This window comes from Apus apus, chromosome 22, assembly GCF_020740795.1.
Source record: "Apus apus isolate bApuApu2 chromosome 22, bApuApu2.pri.cur, whole genome shotgun sequence".
In the NCBI taxonomy this organism is placed as follows: Eukaryota; Metazoa; Chordata; class Aves; order Apodiformes; family Apodidae; genus Apus; species Apus apus.
This window is the reverse complement of record NC_067303.1, coordinates 3,047,055-3,064,988: the sequence shown is the minus strand read 5'-3', so window position 1 is coordinate 3,064,988 and position 17,934 is coordinate 3,047,055. Positions and strand designations below refer to the sequence as shown.

General features: G+C 56.3%; 1 protein-coding gene across 11 annotated transcripts in view; it reads left to right on the top strand.

Annotated features, from left to right (window-relative positions):
- The window catches only part of IGSF9B (immunoglobulin superfamily member 9B), a 43,423-nt gene that overhangs the window by 19,099 nt on the left and 6,390 nt on the right, over positions 1-17,934 (top strand). For 6 of the 11 annotated variants that reach the window (XR_007891448.1, XR_007891450.1, XR_007891449.1 and 3 more), the window contains exons 11-19: positions 1,379-1,471; positions 1,602-1,752; positions 2,395-2,518; positions 5,288-5,463; positions 6,093-6,319; positions 6,788-6,872; positions 8,350-8,511; positions 9,278-9,323; positions 10,613-12,241. Coding sequence is in view for 5 of the 11 variants with exons in the window: in XM_051638328.1 (XP_051494288.1) it covers positions 1,379-1,471; positions 1,602-1,752; positions 2,395-2,518; positions 5,288-5,463; positions 6,093-6,319; positions 6,788-6,872; positions 8,350-8,511; positions 9,278-9,323; positions 10,613-12,241 (2,693 nt within the window). In the remaining 6 variants the exon portion in view is untranslated. Of the gene's footprint in view, positions 1-1,378; positions 1,472-1,601; positions 1,753-2,394; positions 2,519-5,287; positions 5,464-6,092; positions 6,320-6,787; positions 6,873-8,349; positions 8,512-9,277; positions 9,324-10,612; positions 12,242-12,637; positions 12,960-13,792; positions 13,839-17,934 lie in introns of those variants that run through there. The other 5 variants (XR_007891451.1, XM_051638332.1, XM_051638329.1 and 2 more) reach the window with 5 other exon arrangements.

Here is a 17,934-nt window from a genome sequence, read left to right as displayed (position 1 = left end):
CCGTGCAACCCTCACAGCAGCATCTGCAAAGCTGAGCCCTGCCCCTGTCCCCCTTCCTCTTCCTCACCTCAGGACACCCTCCTCACCAGCAGGACACGGCAGCCCCGGTGATGCTGTTCATGGGGCACAGACCAACCATGGTGGGAGGGGATGTGCCACTGGAGCGTGTCCAGGGGTCTCTTGGCTTCATTTTGGAGAGGAGCTGGGCCAGTCAGCGGCTGCTTTGCTGCCCTCTGACTTTGAAGACCCTGGAAAGAAGATGTTTTGACCGTGCTGGACTGGACATACGATTTCGGGATGTCCCTTTCTGTAGAGCAGGGTAGGATTCGGTGTCGTGGCACAGCCTGGGAGCAACCAGGGCTTTCCAGTCCTCCTCCAGCCTTCCCTTTGCTTCCCACCTTCACTGCTCCTGTAGGAAAACGACCATGCATGGGACCTTCTGGGCTCCTTGTGTCTCTGTCAGGATTTTCTCTCCAAGCCTCCCACCCTCTGCTCCTGAGATGAGCAGGGTCCCTGTGTGCCCCAGTGGGGGCTGTCCTCAGTCTTTACAGTGTGAGATGCTGGATCTCTTTGTAGAGATCCTTTTACCAGCACAAGGAGGACCATGACATGCACAGGTTGCAAGTGACCTGCCTAAAACTTGTAGGTCCTTTAGTCTTGTTTTCTCTATCTGATTTTTCCTTCCCCCCCCTCACCATTCTTATTCAGGTTTCCTTTCAGCCCCTCTTGTTTCTTCTGGTTGTCATGTCAGGACTCTGGGCTTATCCTCCCCAGCTCCAGCCAGGGCTGTCTTAGGCTGGGCTGAGTTTCCCAGTGCCAGAAGCAAGTTCCCATTGTCAGCCCACCAGCTCTGAGCAGTCTCTTGAAGAACTTCTGAAGATTTTGGCTTGGCACTGGTAACCCTGGGTGCTCATCTGCCCCTCTGTTCGTCCTGCATGGCATCAAACCATGGTCCTGGTGTTGATCAGCAGAGACCCTTGCATGAAGAACAGCTGAAGAGAACTGAGGACAACAAGGCATTCACACAGCTTTGCCTGATGGACCTAGACATGAGTTGTTACAAGACACATTTTTCTGCTCTGCTTCAGGTCTCCCAGACACCTCCATGCACACCTTCCTCCCACATCCCTGTGGGCCCTTTGCTGCCCAGACCTCTGACATGAAAGGTCCTGCCTCTCCTCTACCCCTGCCTGAGGGGCAGTTTGGGCACCTCCTGGGGCAGGCGTGTTTGCTGGGGCACCTTCCTCGCCGCGCTTCCAGCTGTGGATGCGGGAGGTGGAGGCTCAGCGTCCGTGTGAGTGCCGTGGGGTTTTCCGCTTGTGTGTGAGTGCTGAGCACCAGCCTCCTGACACCTGTGCCTCTCACGTTGCCCCGCCAGGTCCTCTCGAAAATGGGGGAACCGGCTGCCTTGCCACGACCGGAGAGACCAGACCTCTTGCTGGTGGCCGGCGGTGTCCCCTGGGCCACGCAGGTAGCTTAGTTGACCCCGCTGCCGCCTCGCCCTGCCCCTCAACCTGCTTCTGAGTCCCTGTTTTATTGTGGTTGTGTGTTTTGTTGTGTTTTTTTTTTCCTCTCTCTTTACCCGGATCTCCTTGCCCAAGGTAGGGAAGCCCAGCAGGAGCAAGCACAACACCCTGCCCGGCGGCACCCTGCAGATCCGCTCCCTGGGCAAGGACGACCACGGCGAGTGGGAGTGCGTCGCCACCAACGTCGTTGCAAGCATTACTGCCAGCACCCACCTCACTGTCGTAGGTACGGGCAGGGGATGGGTCCTCAGGGACAGCTGGGGGTGAGTCCCTGGATTGGGTCCCCCGGGCAGTGCATCTGCAAGGCAGGAGGTGGGGAAACTTCCTGCGAAAAGCAAAGCGGTGTCTCCTTTAAATCTTCTTTACTGGCCTTTTCCTGCTCTGTTATCACAGAATCATGGAATGGTTTGGGTTGGAAGGGAATTTAAGAGCATCAAGATCCAACCCCCCCTGCACGGGCAGAGACACCTTCCACCAGAACAGGTTGCTCCAAGCCCCATCCAACCTGCCCTTCAACACTGCCAGGGATGGGGCAGCCACAGCTTCCCTGGGCAGCCTGGGCCAGGGTCTCACCACCCTCACACTCGACAATTTCCTCCTCATGTGTCACCTCAAGCTCGTCTCTTCCAGTTTTAATCCCTTTCCCCTTATCCTCTCCCTCCCTGCCCTTGTCCCAAGTCCCATCCCAGCTTCCCTGAGGCCCCTTCAGGCACTGGAAAGCTGTTACGAACTCTGTTTTGGCCACCTGTGGGCACAGCTATCCTGCTGCTGTTCCTAGCAGAAATTCCAGGTGGCTTTTGCAGATCCTTTCCTTTGCCAGCCAGCGTCTGGTCTTGCTGCCCTCCAACCCTTCCCCCTCTCCCTGCAGGCACAAGCCCTCATGCCCCGACCAGCGTGCACGTTGTGGTCGCCATGACCTCAGCCAACGTCTCCTGGGAGCCCGGCTACGACGGTGGATACGAGCAGACTTTCTCAGTTTGGTACGGCCCTCTGTGAGTCATCCTGGCATGCTTTGCTCTCTGCTTCTTTTCTTTCCTAGCTGACCCGAGCTTCCAGCAGCCCGGGGCGGGAGGAGGAGGGTGGGGAGGGTGGTGTTCCCCTGGGCATCCCGTTTGGTGCCTTGGAGAGGTGGGTGGTGGTGGGATCAAGTAGGTCCTGTGTTTCCTCTCCCTTCTGTGCTAGCCAGTACCTCCGTCTGCCCCAGCAGGTTTTGTTCTGCTTATGGTGCAAGGGAGACACTTGGCATTCATGTAACTTTGCCTCTGGCATCTAATTTCAAGATAAACTGTTTATGGAGCCAGGGAGAGGATGGAAAATGCAACCTTTGTAGAGCGCGTCCTGGAAGAGCTGTGACTAAGCAGAAATGATCTCTCCTTGCTCTGTGGCTCCCTGGAGGTGGTGAAATCCTGGCTGAGTTCACAACCAGGTGCTGCCCAGGTCTGAGCCTCGTGGGGCTTTGCTCCCATCACTCCTGTGCCAGCCTGTGCTACTGGTACCCAGAGCCAGCAGGTGTATCCCCACTTCCCACAGCGGGGCTGGGCTCAGCCCTGTTGGCTTCCTCTGGGGCAGGGGAGGGCAAAATGGAGCTGCAGTGAGGTTGGGGTTTTCTTTGGGCTCTGCACTTGCTCGTGTCTTCCTCTTCTGAAGAGCTGGCCTTGGAAACACGGAGGGGGCACCTTCCCCTCCTAATTCCGAGGCCGGTGTTCTTCAGCCTTTCTTCTCCATCTCTCTTTCCTTCCTTGCCTTAATTTGCCCTGATGGTGACTGCTGATAGAGTGGAGATAAGGTAGATGCTGACTGTAACAATTTCTGCTCTGCTCCAGCCCCAGGCTGCCAGGGTGGGGCTGGACAGGCTGTTAGGAGATGGAATGAAGGAGGAATGGAGCAAGCAGAGGAGAAAAAGGAAGGAGCAAGTGGAGCAGTGCAGGCCTTGCTCTGATGAAAACATCCTTGGGAAGGAATGGTTAAGCCTCTCTGCCCCTGAGAGGTGGCTCACCTAGGATGGAGGTGGCAGCTGCTGCTGGGTTCCTGCCTCTTTCAGACCCCACGCCAGGGGAGCACAGCCAGCAGCAGAGCTGGGTGTTTGCACCAACCTTCCCTTAGGGAACGTACAGGGTGCGGTGGGGACCTAGGAGTGGGTGGCAGAGACCCATCTTGCCCTGACTGTAAGGCCTGAGCCTTGGGGGCTGTGCTGCTCCCTGGGGCTGGGGAGCCCAGGAGAGATGGATGGTGCTGGGTCACCCCATGGCATCCAGAGCTGGGCATTTTCCTCCCTGCTGTGTCTATGGGATTCTCAGGCAAGAAATGGCTTTGCCTCCTGTGGAGTTCGTGCTTCCTTCCTTCCCGCTTCTGTGGTTGTTGCTGGAAATGCAGTCCCCGGTCCCCGGGGATGGCCAGGGCCTCTGCAGCATCCCTCCTGCCTTTGTGCTCTGCCTCAGCAAGGCCCATCTCCCATCCCCGGGGGTGATTAGCATGGTGTTTCCCCCCTGCTTTCCCCACCCTCAGCCCCTGGCCGTGCTGTGCCTGCCCGCAGCAGCGCTGGGAGAGGGGATGCAGTGGGGTTCAAGCTGCAGGGAAACCACCAGGCTGCTCCGCTGCCCTGCGTGTGCCACCTTTGTCTTGGTGAGGGATCCTGGGAGCTGTAGTCCCAGGCAGAGCTGCAGTGACTCCGGAGGCTCTTCTTCCTGGTTTGGTGCATGCTAACTTGCTTATTTCCATAGCTTGCTGCTGCTTCTCCTGCCTCACCTTTTGCTCCCTTCACAGCGGCATTATTTGTCTTTGCTCCGTCTTTTACTTCCTACTTGGTGGATTTACCTGGCTGTGGCTACAGATCTGCCCACTTGTCTCTGCAGAATAGACTTGCTGCAGTAATCCTTCCCAAATCCTCTGCAGGCACCACTGAAACCAGCAGCCAAGGGCTGGATACTTGCATGGATACTTGTAATATCATTGCAGCACAGTGGTGCTGCTTCAGAACATGGAGCTGTTCCACCCTGGTGCTTCCTGGTGGGGTTATGGCTTGTGGAGGTGGCTACACACTCATGGGGTGACACTGGGGTGGCTCTGGGGGCTTTTTCATTTTTTTACCCTGGGTTTGTGAGTTATAGACCCCTGTGGAGAGGTCCTCCTGTGCTTCCCTCGACTTCCTCTGTTGTGCTGCCAAACCTTGAGTTATGCCCTGGGCGGTGCTGGCAGCCCCTGGCTTGTGCAAATACAGCAAAAAAAATGGCAATTTAGTTAAATATTTATCATGAGATTTCATGTACAGGGCAACAGCTGAGAGAAAACTTGGCTCTGACTCAGGAGCTGTCAAGATGTAAATGGGAACAGGGCCCATCTCTTGCTCCAGCCATCCCCTCTGCAGCACTTAGTGGAGTACAAATGCATCAGCTTCCACTCTAGCTGGTGAAATCTGATGGGGATAACCTCAGAGCAGGGATGTTGGCACAGCTTTTGTCCCTGAGCCTGCTCAGAGGGTGCGGGTGGTGCATGGCAGAGGGGAGGGCTGGTAGCCTTGTCCGTATGAACTGGGGGATGCTGGTGTGATGGGATGGGACCGTGGCCTGTGGCAGGCCTGGTGTGCACTGTCCCCGAGCCAGCTCTGGGGCAGTGAGTGGCTGCCCCACGTCCATACACATCCCTGCTGTCAAACCAAACCATCGCTCGGGAAAGTTCCATTTTCTCTCGGGAAGTGAATGCTGCCTCTTTGTCCTCCCTGTCAAAAGCTCCTTCCCTGAGGATGCTCCTTTTTCTCTCGGCAGGATGAAAAGAGCCCAGTTTGGCCCCCACGACTGGCTGTCTCTCCCTGTGCCAGTTGGTTCCAATTGGCTAGTGGTGGATACTCTGGAACCAGAGACTGCATACCAGTTCAGTGTCTTGGCTCAAAACAAGCTGGGCACCAGCTCCTTCAGTGAGGTGGTCACTGTGAACACTCTAGGTAGGTCCTCCATGGGCTCAAGGGGAGGAGGGGAAAGGGGCTCAGGAAGTCCATGGGGAGGAGAAGTGTCCCTCTGCCTTGGTCCATGTGTCCTATCTGCTGGGGATGGAGATGGTGATCAGCAACAGTAGCTTCCAGCCATGTAGAAGATAGTTCATGGAGGGTCCTGGATGAAGTTTGTAGACTTTGCTGGATGCATGAGGCTCCAGAAAGCTTGTCCTTAGTGGCAGTGTGGGAGAGCTGCACTGTACCAGTCATCTTTCAGATCTTCCTTAAGTTCAGCCAGGGTCAGGAGGTGTAATAGAGCACAAAATCACTTGCGTGCGGCTCAGAGCAGGAGCCAACACAAAGGGCCTCGTGCTGGTACCTGCCTTGGGCTGTCTCAGCAGAGGTGGGAGGAAGCAGGAGGTTTCCTCTAATGCTGTGTCCCTTTTCTTGGAGTCACTGCTTTGTTAGTCCCCTGCTTTTTGGAAAGCCAGTTCCGTATCTCTGAGATAAGAGAACACATGCCTGAGATGTGCCCTAAACTCCCAGAAGGTGGGAACTGCTGCTGCCACCGTGGCCCGTCGGCACACGCGGGAGAGCAGCCCCTCTCAGTGGTGTCCCTGTCCCATCTGCTCTGTCTCCAGCATTCCCTGTAACAACTCCAGAGCCTCTGGTGTTGGTTACCCCACCGAGGTGCCTAACAGCCAACCGGACACAGCAAGGCGTCCTCTTGTCATGGCTTCCTCCCGCTAACCACAGCTTCCCCATCGACCGCTACATCATGGAGTTCCGCGTCGCCGAGAGGTGGGAGATCTTGGACGATGGCATCCCGGGGACTGAGAGCGAGTTTTTTGCCAAGGACTTGTCCCAGGTGAGCAGGGGCTGCCCCCACACCAAGCCTCTGGTGTTGCACCATCTGCTGCAGCTCTGGGGGAGCTGTTAGGGTGGTGCGGTTCTCACGCTGGGGTCTTCAAGGACTTGGGCGAGGTTGGAGGTTGTTGGGGGGGCCTGATGGATGTAGTTGGTCTTAGGGGGCTTACAGGAAATGTTTAGAAGGACGTGCAGCAATAGGACGAGGGACAATGGTCTTAAACTAGAGCAGGATAGATTTAGATTGGATATCAGGAAGAAATTCTTCATTATGAAGGTGGTGAAGCACAGGAATGGGTTGCCCAGAGATGTGGTGGCATCCATGGAGATATTCAAGGTCAGGCTCAACCAGGCTCTGAGCAACCTTATCTAGTTAAAAAGGTCCCTGTGCACTGCAGGGGGGACTGGACTAGATGACCTTTAAAGGTCCCTTCCAACCCCACACATCCTATGATTCTGTGGTTTTCAGGACACCTGGTACGAGTTCCGGGTCCTGGCGGTCATGCAGGATCTCATCAGCGAACCCAGCAACGTTGCTGGCGTGTCCAGTACAGGTAAGGGGTGGCTCCTTCTTCTACCTCCAGCTGTGGGAGCATCTCCAGTTGGGAGCTAGCATTCAGGTCATCTGTCAGTACTTGCTTACAGCAGCGATGGCTGGCTTTGTGCTCTTGCCTGAGACATTTGTGCTGTGAGCTGGGCTGATGGGCACAGGGTTAGGATCAGAGTCCCAGGCATGCTGCTGGCCCTGTGCCACCTCCCAGTGCCAATAGTACAGGTTGCCCAGGGAAGCTGTGGCTGCCCCATCCCTGGCAGTGTTGAAGGGCAGGTTGGATGGGGCTTGGAGCAGCCTGGGCTGGTGGGAGGTGTCCCTGCCCATGCAGGGGGCTGGATCTAGATGATCTTGAAGGTCCCTTCCAACCCAAACCATTCTATGATTCTATGATAGAGCAGGAGTGAGGACAAACTGCCCTGGTCAGTCCTTCCCAGGGATCACAGTGTTGCCAGGTGTCCACTGGTGCAGAGTTGTCGCTTTCAGCTCTGTGGGGTGCCCTGGAGAACAAAGCTCCAACCAAGCACTGCGCAACCTGGAAATGAGAATGAAAGGAGCGGAGAGAGGGAAACGTAGCACTGCAGTGCAGAGTCCAAGGGGAAAAACGCTTTGCAGCCCGAGGCTGCAGCACGCTGCAGCAGGAGCACGTACCCTGCACCTCGGCCCAGCTGGGAGGATGCTCCTCGAGCAAGGGACAGCTGAGGACATGCGTGACGGGAAGGCAAGGGCAGCAGGAGGGGATGGGCATGTGGAGAACCCTGCTTTTACGGGAAAGCCGAGCAGTTCTGCTGCGCGCAGGAATGCAGCGGTCTCTCTCTGCCCCCAAGTGGTGCCGGCGCAGTGAGCCCGCCTGCTGCAAGCTGCCTGCTTGTCTGCCCTGCCTCCTCTCCCACCATTTTTCTGATGGGACTTGGCAGGGGGTGCACCCATGCGTGCGTGTGCCCCCGCCCCAGGGCTGCCCTCCCCAGGGCTGGGAGCGGGTGGTCCGGGCAGGAGGCTGCAGGCTGACCCTGCGTGCGAGGCCAGTGCAGGGGGTGGGCAGGGTCTGCATCCACAAATTTCCCCAGTCGAGGTCTGCAGGGAGGGTTGGATGTGCATGTGGTGAGGGAAGGGGCCTCGTGAGGGTTCAGAGCCCTGTTTTCATTTGAAAGCTGGAATGAAGCACTGACAAGCAGGGTGAGCTACCTTGTGCTGCCGCAGTGGGTTATTGGGCCGGGAGATAAGTGCAGGTTTGGTGCAGTCATGTGTGTTTGCACAGAAATGTGTATTTGTGTGGTGAGGAGACATCTTCCCTGGGGGTCCATCCGCTGTCAGGGTTATTTGGGCTGACTGCTCTCCCCAGGTGGGCTGGGTTGAAAGCAGAGTCTTGACTTGGAGATTATCATTCCTGAGACTTTCACGCTTGGTGGGTCCCTGGGGAAGGCAGCAGGCAGGGGGGGTGTGCACAGCACCTCATTGTTGTGGTTTCTTTCCCCCCCCAGACGTATTCCCTCAGCCTGACCTGACGGACGAGGGTCTAGCCCGCCCAGTCCTGGCTGGCATCGTTGCCACCATCTGCTTCCTGGCTGCTGCCATCCTCTTCAGCACACTCGCCGCCTGCTTCGTCAACAAGCAACGCAAACGCAAGCTCAAGCGCAAGAAAGGTGAGCCCATCCCTGGTGTGCTTCCTTCCTTCCTCCCTCCCTCCCTCCCTCCCGTCTCCTCCTCGTTTCTCCTCCCTGGTTGTGCTGTGGTGGTAACCTTCTTCCCTGTCTGTCTCTTCTTCCGTCCGTGCGCGTCCTCAGGTGAAACCCTGACTTCATCCCTCGGCTGTGCCTGAAAGCGCCCGTGGTCGGGAGCGGGAGAGGCAGGGTGGGTGAAGAGGCGACAGAGAAACTAGCCTGGGATGTCCAAGGGAGTCCTCTCGCGTGGTGATCACTCCTAGAGCTGGGGGTTTAGGGCTGGGGTGTCCTCTGGGCCAGAGATAGAGGGGGACCGCTCATCTCCTTGAGGTCTCCCTGGAGCTGGGCTCTCCAGCTGTCTCCTGCCCAGCCCAGAGTGGGCAGTGCATGACAGTCACCCTAGGCTAGAGGAGACCCCTGCAAAGGAGACCCTGCTGCTCTGCTTCCTGAAAGTTGGGACTGCAGTGGCCATGCAGGAGCAGCCTGTAGACAAGGGTGGCTGGGGAGCTGGAGAGGGCAGGGAGTGGCTCCTTCTCCTCTAGCTTTCGAGGGAGGCTGTGGCAGCAGGACGGGCAGGACCCTGTGTCGGGAGCTGTTTGTTGTCAGCAACCATTAAAGCGCTGGAGCAATGAAACCTTGGCCTCTTGTTGAGTGTCTTTTGTTGTCTTGATGTTGAGTTTGTCTTGTCTCTGTCGATGTTGCGCCTCCTTAGCCTTCTCTCTTCTTTCCCCTTTTTATTCTCTTCCAGACCCTCCTCTCTCGATAACCCACTGCAGGAAGAGTTTGGAGTCCCCGTAAGTATCTGTTTCAGATGCAACCCCAGGCTGTGGGTCTTCAAGGTTCCTACAGTTGTTGCAAAGCTCCAATGGAAATGTCTGACCTGGCTGGGTTGCTTCTGACAAGTTGTTCTGGGTGTTCCCTGAACTTGTGGGAACACAACGGTTCACAAGAGACTTTGGAGCTGAAAGCAGCAGGGACAAAGGCAGCAGACTTTAAGCTAAGAGATGACCCCGTTAGATCTGTGGACATTCACCAAAGCTGGAGTTGACTGGTGGAACTCAATTACACACCCAGCTTGAAGGGGTTCCTTAGGAAAAGGGCTAGCCTGCTGCATATGGAGTCCTTTGTGCAAGCTTGGTGTAGTTTTTGAGTTGTTCTCTGTTGGCTCTTTTTTCTTGCGGAAACTGGGAGAACCCCATACCTGTATCTTTTCCCATGAAGAGTACCCTGCTGAGTCCTCTTTCCACATGTGCCCCCAAGTGATGGATTGTGGTGGATCTGCTCCTAGTGGAGCCCATCAAAAGCATGTATAGCTGCTAATTGGTGGGAGCATTTTCAATGGGAGCATCTTCCAGAGTCTGGGATGTAGATGCCTCATGCTTCCTGGACTACTGCAAAATATCTCAGTGCTGGTGGATCATGTTCTGCTTTTTTTTTTTTTTTTTGGTTCATCCACTCTGGTGAAATAACCATGGCTGCCCTGTCTCTTGGATCTGCTACCTTTTGCCTTTCAGTCCTGTTTGTCCAAGTCTTTCTGGATAGGGATGAGTGAACTCTTCTGATGCTCTCTGCCTTTGAGGCTCTCAGCCGTATGTTTGAGTGTTGAGAACGGGGAAAATTTGGTCTGAAATGATCCATCAGCATCTCCAAGTGAGATGCTGACTTCTGTGGAAGGGGCTGTTTGCCTTATGTCCCTCCTCTCAGGGGCTTTCCCAGGTGTGGATAGCTCAGGTGAACCTTTGACAGAGTTGGAAGTGACCTCTGGATCTGTCTTTTGTCCTGCTGGGGCTGTGAACCTTGTTTGCAAGGCCCTGGTGTGAGCTGCCTGCCCTGGGGGGGGGGAAGCTGAGCACACCCAGCTCTGCTGCTGAGGACCAGGGATGATGTGCCCTGCTGCTGGTCCTCTGGCCTGTGCTGTGGCCAGGCAACACTCTGCCATCCTGGTTATCCCAGCAGTTCCTCTTTTGAGAGCTGGTAGCGCTTGGTTTTCTGGATCCATCTGCTGGTTCTTCTGGGTGAGAAGCCCTCCTTTCCTCTCCAGGTGACTATCCCCTCTCTTGGTTTTTTCTCCCCTGTGGTCCAGGTTGTCTTCCGGCAAGGTGAGTCCCGAGAGCATCCGCACTCTCCGTCCCCCCTCGGAGTCCTCCGACGACCAGGGCCCGCAGGCCAAGCGGATGCTGAGCCCCACCAAGGAGAAGGAGCTCTCCCTCTACAAGAAGACCAAGCGAGCCATCAGCAGCAAGAAGTACAGCGTCTCCAAGGCGGAGGCCGAAGCCGAGGCCACCACCCCCATCGAGCTCATCAGCCGCGGGCCGGACGGCCGCTTCGTCATGGACCCGGCGGAGATGGAGCCCTCCCTGAAGACGCGGCGGATCGAGGGCTTCCCCTTCGTGGAGGAGACGGACATGTACCCCGAGTTCAGGCAGTCGGACGAGGAGAACGACGACCCCGTCGTCCCCGCCTCCGTCACCGCCCTGAAAGCCCAGCTCACCCCTCTGTCCTCCAGCCAGGAGTCCTACCTTCAGCCACCAGCATACAGCCCCCGGTTCCACCGGGCGCTGGAGGGTCCCGGCACCCTGCAGCCCACGGGCCAGGCCCGCCCGCCGGCCCCCCGGGCTTTCCACCACCAGTTTTACGGTTACCTCAGCAGCAGCAGCCCCGGGGAGGTGGACCCACCACCCTTCTACATGCCAGAAGTCAGCCCGCTGAGCTCGGTCATGTCCTCCCCGCCACTGCCCCCCGAGGGGCCCTTCGGACACCCCACCATCCCCGAGGAGAACGGGGAGAACGCCTCCAACAGCACGCTGCCCCTGGCCCAGACCCCCACGGGGGGCCGGTCCCCCGAGCCCTGGGGCAGGGCCGAGTTCCCCTTTGGCGGCCTGGAGCCGGCCCCCGCGCCGTTCCCCCACCAGCTCCAGCCCTGCGAGGCGGCTGAGGGCTCCCAGCCCACCGGCTGCCTTCCTCGGGGACCACCACCCTCCTCCCTCCAGGTGGTCCCTTCGTCCTATCCGGGCATCCTGCCCCTGGAGGCACCAAAGAGCTGGACCGGCAAGTCACCGGGCAGGGGACAGCCCCCCGTGCCCACCACCACCAAGTGGCAGGACAAACCTATGCAACCCATGGGATGTCAAGGGCAGCTAAGACATACCAGCCAAGGTATGGGCATACCCGTGTTGCCTTACCACGAACCGTCCGAGCCCGTCGGCCCCAGCGGCACAAGCACATTCAGCCTGGACACCAGGTGGTACGAGCCCCAACCCCGACCTCGGCCCAGCCCTCGGCAGGTCAGGAGGGCCGAGCCCAGTTTACATCAGGTGGTGCTACAACCTTCAAGGCTTTCTCCTCTGACCCAAAGTCCCCTCAGCTCCCGCAACAGCTCCCCGGAGCTGACGGCTCGTGCCCGACCCCGGCCGGGCCTCATCCAGCAGGCGGAGGTGTCGGAGATCACCCTGCAGCCCCCCGCTGCCGTCAGCTTCTCCCGCAAGTCCACGCCGTCCTCGACGGGATCCCCCGCGCCCAGCAGCCGAGGGGACAGCCCCAGCTACCGACCCACCACCGCCTTCACTCCCGTGGCCCCTGGCTACTCTGGCTCCCAGATCTCCTCCCTGCCCGTCGACACCATGGATGTTTTTGGAGACATCCCCTCTCCCAGGAGAGCCAGCGAGGAGATTCTCCAACCGGAGCCAACATCCACCACGGTAGCCGCCACGGGGTAAGTGCGTGAGCCCCTTGGTGCCCCCCCCACCCCCTGCCCCAGCCCTCCTCCTGGCTTCCCCCACCCTGCCTCACCTGCTCCCTCCCACCCCTTCCCCACCATCGCCATCCCAACTCGTAGGGTCTCTCTGGGTGTGCTGCAGCATCCCTTTTGGAGATGGCATCCCAAGGGCTTTGCTAGGAAGAGGCTGGTGCCGCGGGTTGCATGGCCGCTGCCCGGGAGAGCTGGGTTTTAGGCAGGCGACCTTCACGCTTGCCTCCTCCCTGGCTCCTCCCTCGGGAACCTGGGAGCACCTGGGGCTCAGGCTGTGTGGGTCACCTACCAGGTGTGCAAAGACCTGGCTTGTGTAGGTAAGTGTGTCCTGGTGTCACTGGCGGTTGTTTCCTCTTCTAGCTGCTGGCTCTTGGCTTTCTTCGAACGTTAGGGCCGCCGCGCCTCTGTCTTCCTCCTCTTCCTTCCCGCGGAGTCTAGAGAGCTTTAATGCATGACAGAAACAGCTATCACGGTCACCACCCCACCTGCAAAAGGGATGCTGCAGCCCCGGGACGCGGGCAGGGAGAGATCAAGGACTTAGCCACACCAGCAGCATGTCAGGAGAGGAGGAAAAAATAAAAATAAACTAACCCCAGCGGAGATCGGGAGGCTGCCGGCACGCTCAGATCCTGCCCCAGAGAGGGATGTGGCTGCACTAGACAAGTAGCGGCTGGTTTTCCAGGTACCAGGGTTGCTCCAGGCAAAAAAAAAAGCGTCTCTCTCTTTCTCCTCTCTCTCTTTCTCTCTGTATTCCTCCTCTTTCCCTCCGTCTTTCACAGCACCTTAGACCCCGTAGCTGTGCTTCCGTCCCATCCTTTCGTCTTGCTTCATTTCGGCTTGTTGTCTGGTGGGGTTCAAACCCCCCCCCTGCCCTCCAGCTGGTGGCAGAGAGGAGTCGGGGGGCTGGGGTGCCCAGCCCCGCGGAACCGGCGCGGTCGGAGGCGTTGGGAGCAGAGGATGTGTTTTGGGGAGGGGGGAGGCAGCGTTCCCACCCCGCAGTGCCCTCCGCATTTCACTCCCGCCCTCTGGTACCTGGAAGCGTTATGGCCATAGGAAACCCCTCCGGCACGGCTGGGGTGCACAGGGGGAAGGAAGGAGGGCTCAGGGGAGAGGATGGGGTGGGAGAGGAGCTGAACCAGCCTGAGATGACTTCTGTGTGCCTCTGGAAAACACAGCTACGGAGCCGTGCAGTTGAGCACCTAGATGTAGGTCCATGTCTCCCAGCTGGGGCACCCCCAGGAGACCCAGCTCCAGGACAGATCCGTGTCAGAGCAGACCTGTTGTCCGTGCTTTAATGCAGTGTCTCCATTCGCTTGATTGATTATTGTTTTCGTTTCTTCTTTTCCTTTCTCTTCTGTTTCTTTCCCCCCTTTCTTCTCCAGCCTCGTTTCATTTGTGTTTCCGTTTGGTTTCTTTCCCTCCTCTTTTCCTTTTGGAGTTGTTGACGTGCTGATGTGTTGCGGAGCTCGGCTCCTTGCGGGTGTTGATAACTGCTTTGTTTTTGATTAATCTCAGCTATCTGGGCAGTGTTGTCGAGACAAGCTTCTCCTCAGCTCAATAGGTAAGGGTGATCCATGTCCGAAAGGATGGTGTGGGTGCTGTGGAGGGTGGCCGGGAGCGGGGCATGAGAGGGGACACGAAAGGGGCTTTTCCAATACCATCTCTTCCTTTAAAGGGGAATAAGGAATCCGAAAACACTAGGAAACACTTCTGGATGCACAGTCTCTGTGGCTTTTGGGTTTCCCCTCCCAGCAGCACACCACGGCTCCCCTGCCTTCGGGGAAGTGGTGGGGCTGGAGAGCCTGGTGGTGGCAGCTGTGTCTTCAAGGTGGGCATTGGGATGAGCCAAGCTGCTGTCTCCCCATGGCCACCCTTCATTTCTTGGAAGGTGGCAACACGTGGCACCCTTGGCCCTGTCAGGGCTTGTGTGGTGTGAGGGCTGTGCAGTGGTAGGGAGGTGCCTGTTGCAGTGGGGTTGTCCTGGACAATCTAAATTGGGAGGAGCTCATGGCCACCCTCTGGAGCCACGTAGAACAGCCACATCTGGAGCAACCACCTACAGGCTGGCACTCCAAAAAGGTTCTCCATTTGCAGTCCAGGACATGGAGAATGGTGTTCCTCTCAGTACCTGGATCTGTTTTCTTTTTCCCAAGTCTCCCGAGTCATGGAAAAAGGGAGAAGTCTTTTTTACCAAGGTGGACTCTATGGTTGGCAGCAGCATCACTGCAATTTCAGGCTGCCAGTGAGGTGTTTGATTGTTCCTGTCACAGGTGCAGTCACAGTAAAAGCTCTCCCTCTCTGAAGTACTCCTTGGAGAAACCTCTAAGACTTCTTCTAACCCAGCTGTACTTAAACAGCCCTAAGCTGATCTTGAAAAACTCCCAAGAAAACACCTCTTGGGCTGTCCTCATGGGGCTGGTTTCCTAGATGGCCATGGGCATCCCTGGCACTGGAATGGAGCAACGGGGAGACAGTTTTCAGACCCTAAAACAGAGAATGTAATTAAAACTGCTATAGCCAGATGAGATAATAGTAATTCCTGACCCCAAGTGTTGGGAATGCTGATCCGTTTGGTTGTTGGCCTAGCTGGATGTGAAAGGAGAGGTAGGATGGTTTCCTACAGGTGGGATGGTTTCTAAGGCCTGGCCATGCCCAAGCTTCCTTAGGACAAGGCTTATGAGAACTTAAGCTTTGCTGCCTTACATGGGAAGAGTCAAGGTCTTGGCCGAAGCTCTTCCAACAGCCTGAAAAACCATGTTGGATTGGGAAGGAGCCTCACAAGGGAGAGGTGAGATGCCTAGAGAAGTCAGGTAGATGTTTCCAGAGAGAGGAATCCCTCCAGCTACCACGAAGGGTTGTTTGGGGGTAAGGAGAGCAAGAGAGGGAGGAAGGAGTGTTAGATCATGGCATTTGAACTGGTCCTGGACATGTGCTCTGTGGAGGACCCCTCCAAACATCTTGAGCTTCTTCTGTTTACCCCAGCTGATCCCAGAGCAGGGTGTCCCATGAGGAGCAAGGCCAGCACCAAACCTTGGTGAGATCTGGGCTGTGCCAAGACACCTCAAGAAATGAGGAAGCCCTCAGTGAGGATGTGGCCCTTTTCTCATATTTCTGTGGTGCTTCCCAGCTCTGGCAGCATTAGGGACATGAGTGAACGTGGCTTTAGCAGAGCAGAGGTGAGCCCAGGCTTGTGTGTGAGTCTGATGTGGCTCTGGCACAGATCCTGGCTGGCTCCTGTCTCCTCTGCTGGGTGCTCAGGGGGTTTCAGGAGCAGGGTGACATTGCTCAGCAGGACACTTGCTGAGGAACAGCTGTGCATCCTGATCTGAGATGTGGCTGGGGGTTGGAGTCACAGGAGTGACTCTGGAATCATTATCCCCAAAAAGGGGAAGCCAGAAGACTAAATCTCCCTTTAATAAGCGAGGAAGCCTGTAAAGAGCCCAGCCAAGTAATTCCTTGATTATTTGGGGTCATAAAATTGTCAGTGCATGCAGAGCACAGGGATTTGATACCAGACCAGCCAGATTTCTGTACTGCAGTAATAAAAGCTGAGAGGAAGAGAGGGAGAGGCAGCTTTTGAGCTCCGTGGTGGCAGCAGAACGGTAGCTGTTGTTGGGTGAAGGTCAGGTAGTTCTTCCTGTTGGGCAGGGGTAAGAAAATGCCCTTCCTGAGTTGGCACAAACAGTTCTCCCAGCTTCTCTTTGGATGCAGCACGCAGGGATTCAACTCCTAATGGGGAAGAGGGGGCTGTCCTCTCCCTGCAGAGGGAAACCCAAAAACCACAGACAAGGCACCAAGCTCCCATGCCCCTTGGCACAGCAGCCTGCCCTTGGTGGCCTCCTGGCCCCTTCCTCCTTGCTGGGGCAGCGCTGCCGAGGCCGGGAGCGCGGGGGCTTGGCCGTGGAGTAGTGTTGAGTGACAAAGGGACACGGGTGCCAGGCGTGTGGGAGGAGCACTCCTAGCTCCCTGCTTGAAAGAAAACAGGTTCCCCTTTAAAGACTGTCCATGTGCTGATCCTCTGCATGTGTTTCATGCCTCCTCCCGCTTGGAGAAGTTGTGAGTCCGCTTGTCTGAGTGCGTTTTCCTTTTCTTTCTGAATTTATTATTATTTTCTTTCTTTTCAGTCTCTTTAATTTACTTCTATATTTTCTCACTCCTGTTTTTTCATTTATCTTCCTCTCTCCCCCTCCCCTACCCCCCCCCGTGACTGTATCCCCCTCTTCCTCTCCAGTCCAGCCCCTTTTCCCTCGCCCTCTCTCCCTTCAGCATGGTGAAGTCCGTTGTGTAGATGAGTTTTGGTGTCTGCAGACCTGTAGAAGGGGACTCCCTTCTGAGGTGTGCTCCCCGCTGTCACCAGCCTCCTCCTCCCTCCTTGTGGTGCCTTGGCAGCAGCAGCAGCTCTGGGGTGAGGGTCCATCACTGCTGTGTCTCTCTAGCACCTCTCACGCTGAAGGATCTCAGCGATGCGCCGGTGGCATTCCGGGATGGAGCAGAGGGGGAATTCCAATTTGCAGGACATCTCATGGGATCGTGCAGGACTTGAGGTGGAGATGGAGCCTTGTGTTGGTGAATTGAACTCTTTGTCTGGGGAGGATGAAGGGTTGAAAGACACAGTGGCTGGGACATGTTGGGATCTGGTCCAAGTGGATGCTCTAACTGGTCCAAGTGGATGGTCTAACGTATCCAGACTATTCCTGGATGTCAATGTCTTGACTCAAGATGAGGAGGGGACAAGCAACGTGTGTTGAGATCTTCACAATGTGAAATATGTGTATTGTGCCCTTGAATCTCCTGGACTCTTTTGAGTGGAAAGAGGTTAGTGATGCTTTCATGGGCCTTCTCCCTTACATCTTTGCTTCCTATGTGGAAAGATGTTTGAAGAAGAGCAGCTGAGATGTGTGTTGGGTTGGCCTTCTCCCCTGGCTATCTCCTCCTGTCCTGGGGCTCTCTGTGGTCCCTCAGTACCTCTGCAGCGTCTCCAGTACCTCTCTGTCTGTGCTTGTTCAGAAGGGTTGTCCTTTGAAGACTTGAGGGAAGCTGCTGCTCCAGGTGTTTACGGTGCCTTGCAGAAGGTTTGTCTCAGGAATTCATGTGTTCTTGAAGCTCCTTTGCTTGGCTCTACTCTAAAGTCTCTAGAAGAAGCTTGCTCACCTCTCTGAACCTCTCTTCTGTTGGTCTTCAAGTTCTCTCCTGTGCATGGGCAGCTGCCCAAAATGCTAACTCTGGGGGCAGGAAGAGGCTTTTGGCTGAGCTTAAAATGCAAATTAATTGGCAAGAACTGGCATCCTTTGAAGAAATAAAGGGTGGATAGAGCAGATAAAATGTGGCTGGTGAGTAGCCTGGTTTCATCCTCCTCTGCATCTCTTCTTGCCAGAGGTCAGACAGTATTTATGGTGACACGTGGGTTCAGTACGCTCGCTGTTTATGTGTGTGTGTGTAAGTGCAAGTCCAATTACAGAGAACTAGTGGAAATGAGCTTCAGGCAATTTCCTTCTAATCCCTTCCGTAAATCTGTCTAGTTTTGTCAACATGCCACAGTGGCATCTTATTAGAAGGAAGAAAAGAATGGAAAGAGCAAGAAGCCTTTTACAAGTTGAACTTTACTAATATGAGCAAAGCTGCCTGGGTGGTGAGGGCAGGCAGTGGAAGGCAGATGC